This window comes from Babylonia areolata, chromosome 12 (assembly GCF_041734735.1).
Source record: "Babylonia areolata isolate BAREFJ2019XMU chromosome 12, ASM4173473v1, whole genome shotgun sequence".
Classification (NCBI taxonomy): domain Eukaryota; kingdom Metazoa; phylum Mollusca; class Gastropoda; order Neogastropoda; family Buccinidae; genus Babylonia; species Babylonia areolata.
The window spans coordinates 21387743-21390242 of record NC_134887.1 but is presented as its reverse complement, the minus strand read 5'-3'; the positions used below and the strand labels follow the sequence as shown (position 1 = coordinate 21390242).

General features: G+C 41.0%; 1 protein-coding gene across 1 annotated transcript in view; it reads left to right on the top strand.

Annotated features, from left to right (window-relative positions):
• The window catches only part of LOC143288104 (uncharacterized), an 11592-nt gene extending 9289 nt beyond the window's left edge, over positions 1-2303 (top strand). The window contains exon 4 of the mRNA XM_076596391.1: positions 1421-2303. Within this exon, the coding sequence (XP_076452506.1) occupies positions 1421-1604 (184 nt within the window). The 3' untranslated portion in view covers positions 1605-2303. The remainder of the gene's footprint in view (positions 1-1420) is intronic.
• Positions 2304-2500: the final 197 nt, after the last annotated feature.

Below are 2500 nucleotides of genomic sequence, written 5' to 3'. Positions count from 1 at the left end.
TTAATCGTTAAAATGTGTTCAGTATTTGTTATTATAAAACTTCGTGTTAAAAAAGAAAGAAGATAAAAAGGCCTGAGCGCAGATTCGAACCCAGCGTGCTCGGGTGGGAAGAAAATGTGTTAGTCACTGCACTATTGCGGATCTAACAATGACGTTCAAAAATCAATATATAAACATGCTTTTTTAAGGGTGATAAATCGATTGCGGAATTCGAAGTGGTAACGCTATTTGAATCATGCTATTTTGGTGTATCTCAGGCATTTAATAATTCTATAAAGTCTGCGGTAAAGGAGGCGTTGCCATCGCTGTAACCACACTGCAGCATTTAGCCGTTTTCTCTGGATCTAGATAGATGAATGACAGGTTTAGTTACACTCACCGGGAAAGTAGGACAGGATCGATTCAATTTCTCTTTTATGTTTATTTTGGTTTTAATTGAGTATCCACTTTAAAATATTCATATGCAGTAAACACGTCTATGATGTAGTCTGTGTAACTGTATGTGTTCTGTCCAGAATTTGTATTTCTTTCCATTTAATTGCGAACAAGAAAAATGAGGTCACGCCACATTTTAACAAAGCATCGCCTTCGCTACTGCAACTGAGATGCGGTTTTCGGGTGTTTACGGAATCTCGGAAATAGCCTCAACGAAATAAACCGTTAATGATACGGGAAACACGGATTAATATGTGGGAGACCTATTATTCGTATGATTGTGAAGATTTTTTCCTCCTATTTTTTAGCCAAATTTCGTATTCACGGACAAAGTATTTCCAGAGAAAATGGCAATGTTAAAATTTACCACACACACACACACACACAGAGGTAACCGAACACTGGGTAATAATAACATTGACTCACGTTGTTTACATAAGTGAGTCAAAAACTGGACACAGCACCACAGACCCAAAGGCCAACTCGCCCCATAGGCTGCAGCACTAAGAGCCAGGGCAATCTTGCCTCCTAGTTTGAGAGTCTTAGTCCTTCACAAAAGACTAAGCTGTAAATGATTTCCCATTGCAATGGATAAACCATTGAGAGAGAAACAATATCATCTATATGTATACCCAGCATGCACATCCCCGAAAACGGAGTATAGCTGCCTATGTGGCGGGGTAAAAACGGTCATACACGTGAAAGCCTACTCGTGTACATACGAGTGCACGTGGGAGTTGCAGCCCACGAACGAAGAAGAAGAAGAAGGTGAAGAAGAAGAATTTATATGTATCTCTACCCCCCCCCCCCCCTCCCCCCCTCCCCGTTTGTATATATTCATCATCTGTTACCATCAATTGCCTGGGAATAATTCTTGTGTTATTGGAATTTTGAAGATATATATATATTTAGTGTGTGTGTGTGTGTGTGTGTGTGTGTGTGTGTGGACTGACATCGCAATCTTCCTGATCATGTTCAAAAACAGGGAGTTCGTGAAACCCGAGACAGCGGTCGTGTTCCATTATAGATCCTGCAAAAAGAACTGGAAGTTCAGCTGTGACGGGCCGCGGAACACCGACAGATCCATGCTGAAGTTTGCGGACAAGCTCATCCCTGCTGTCTCGAAAGTCCGACACAAAGTGGGACTGCATCTTCATGGGTTAAAGTAGTCAGATTTACATTACTGTTTGTGCGTGTGAATTTCTGTCAAGCAAACAAACATTCTGATGTGAGAGGGGGGTGGGGGAGTGCAGCGGTGCCATAGTTATCAGCAATAGACCAGAGAAAGACCCGAAATAACAGGATACACAGCTGTTCCATGAGTGTTTTATTTGAAACATCACTAACATAACAAAAACAAGCTGAGCTGTTGTCTGTATTGTTTGTTAGAACAAAACTGTTAACTGACGCCATGGAGTTCAGGACAAGAACCAGCAACATTGACGACACATTTCTGATCTTCATGACATAATAGACAAATACGATCATGAGCATTTCACTGTCGATCTGTCCTGTTGTCTCGTAGACCGTAGGAGCACCACACAACCAGCCTCCTCCATCCCACGTTGTCTGTCCTGACTGACTCACTCAGGGTTAGACCTGCCCACTCTGAGATGTTGACCTTTCATCTCTTCTTCTGTCTGCCTCTTCTCCTTCTCCTGTGCACTGCTCCCTGCAGGAAGGTCTTGGCCAGTCCTGATGAACGCGAGACGTGGCCAAACCGCTTCAAGTTCCTTTTCTTTACAGTGGTCAGTAGATCATCATGATTTGCTGATCTTATCAAACACTTCTTCCCAGCCTAATCGTATTGTGACTGATACTCTGACGTCAAATGATTTTATGTAAAACACTTCACTTTTTTCAGTGAAATATTGCAATGTTGTTTAAACCGTTGGTTTACACTTAGTTTTAAAGTTATTTAGATCTTGTGTTAACTTCTGCTCTATTATCTTCAATATTATTCATACAATGTTTAATCGGTTGATTGCAACCTGCAAATTCCATTAAAATTCATTCTGTCTCATTTGTTTGCATGTTTTGTTTGCATATTCACTATATACCATTT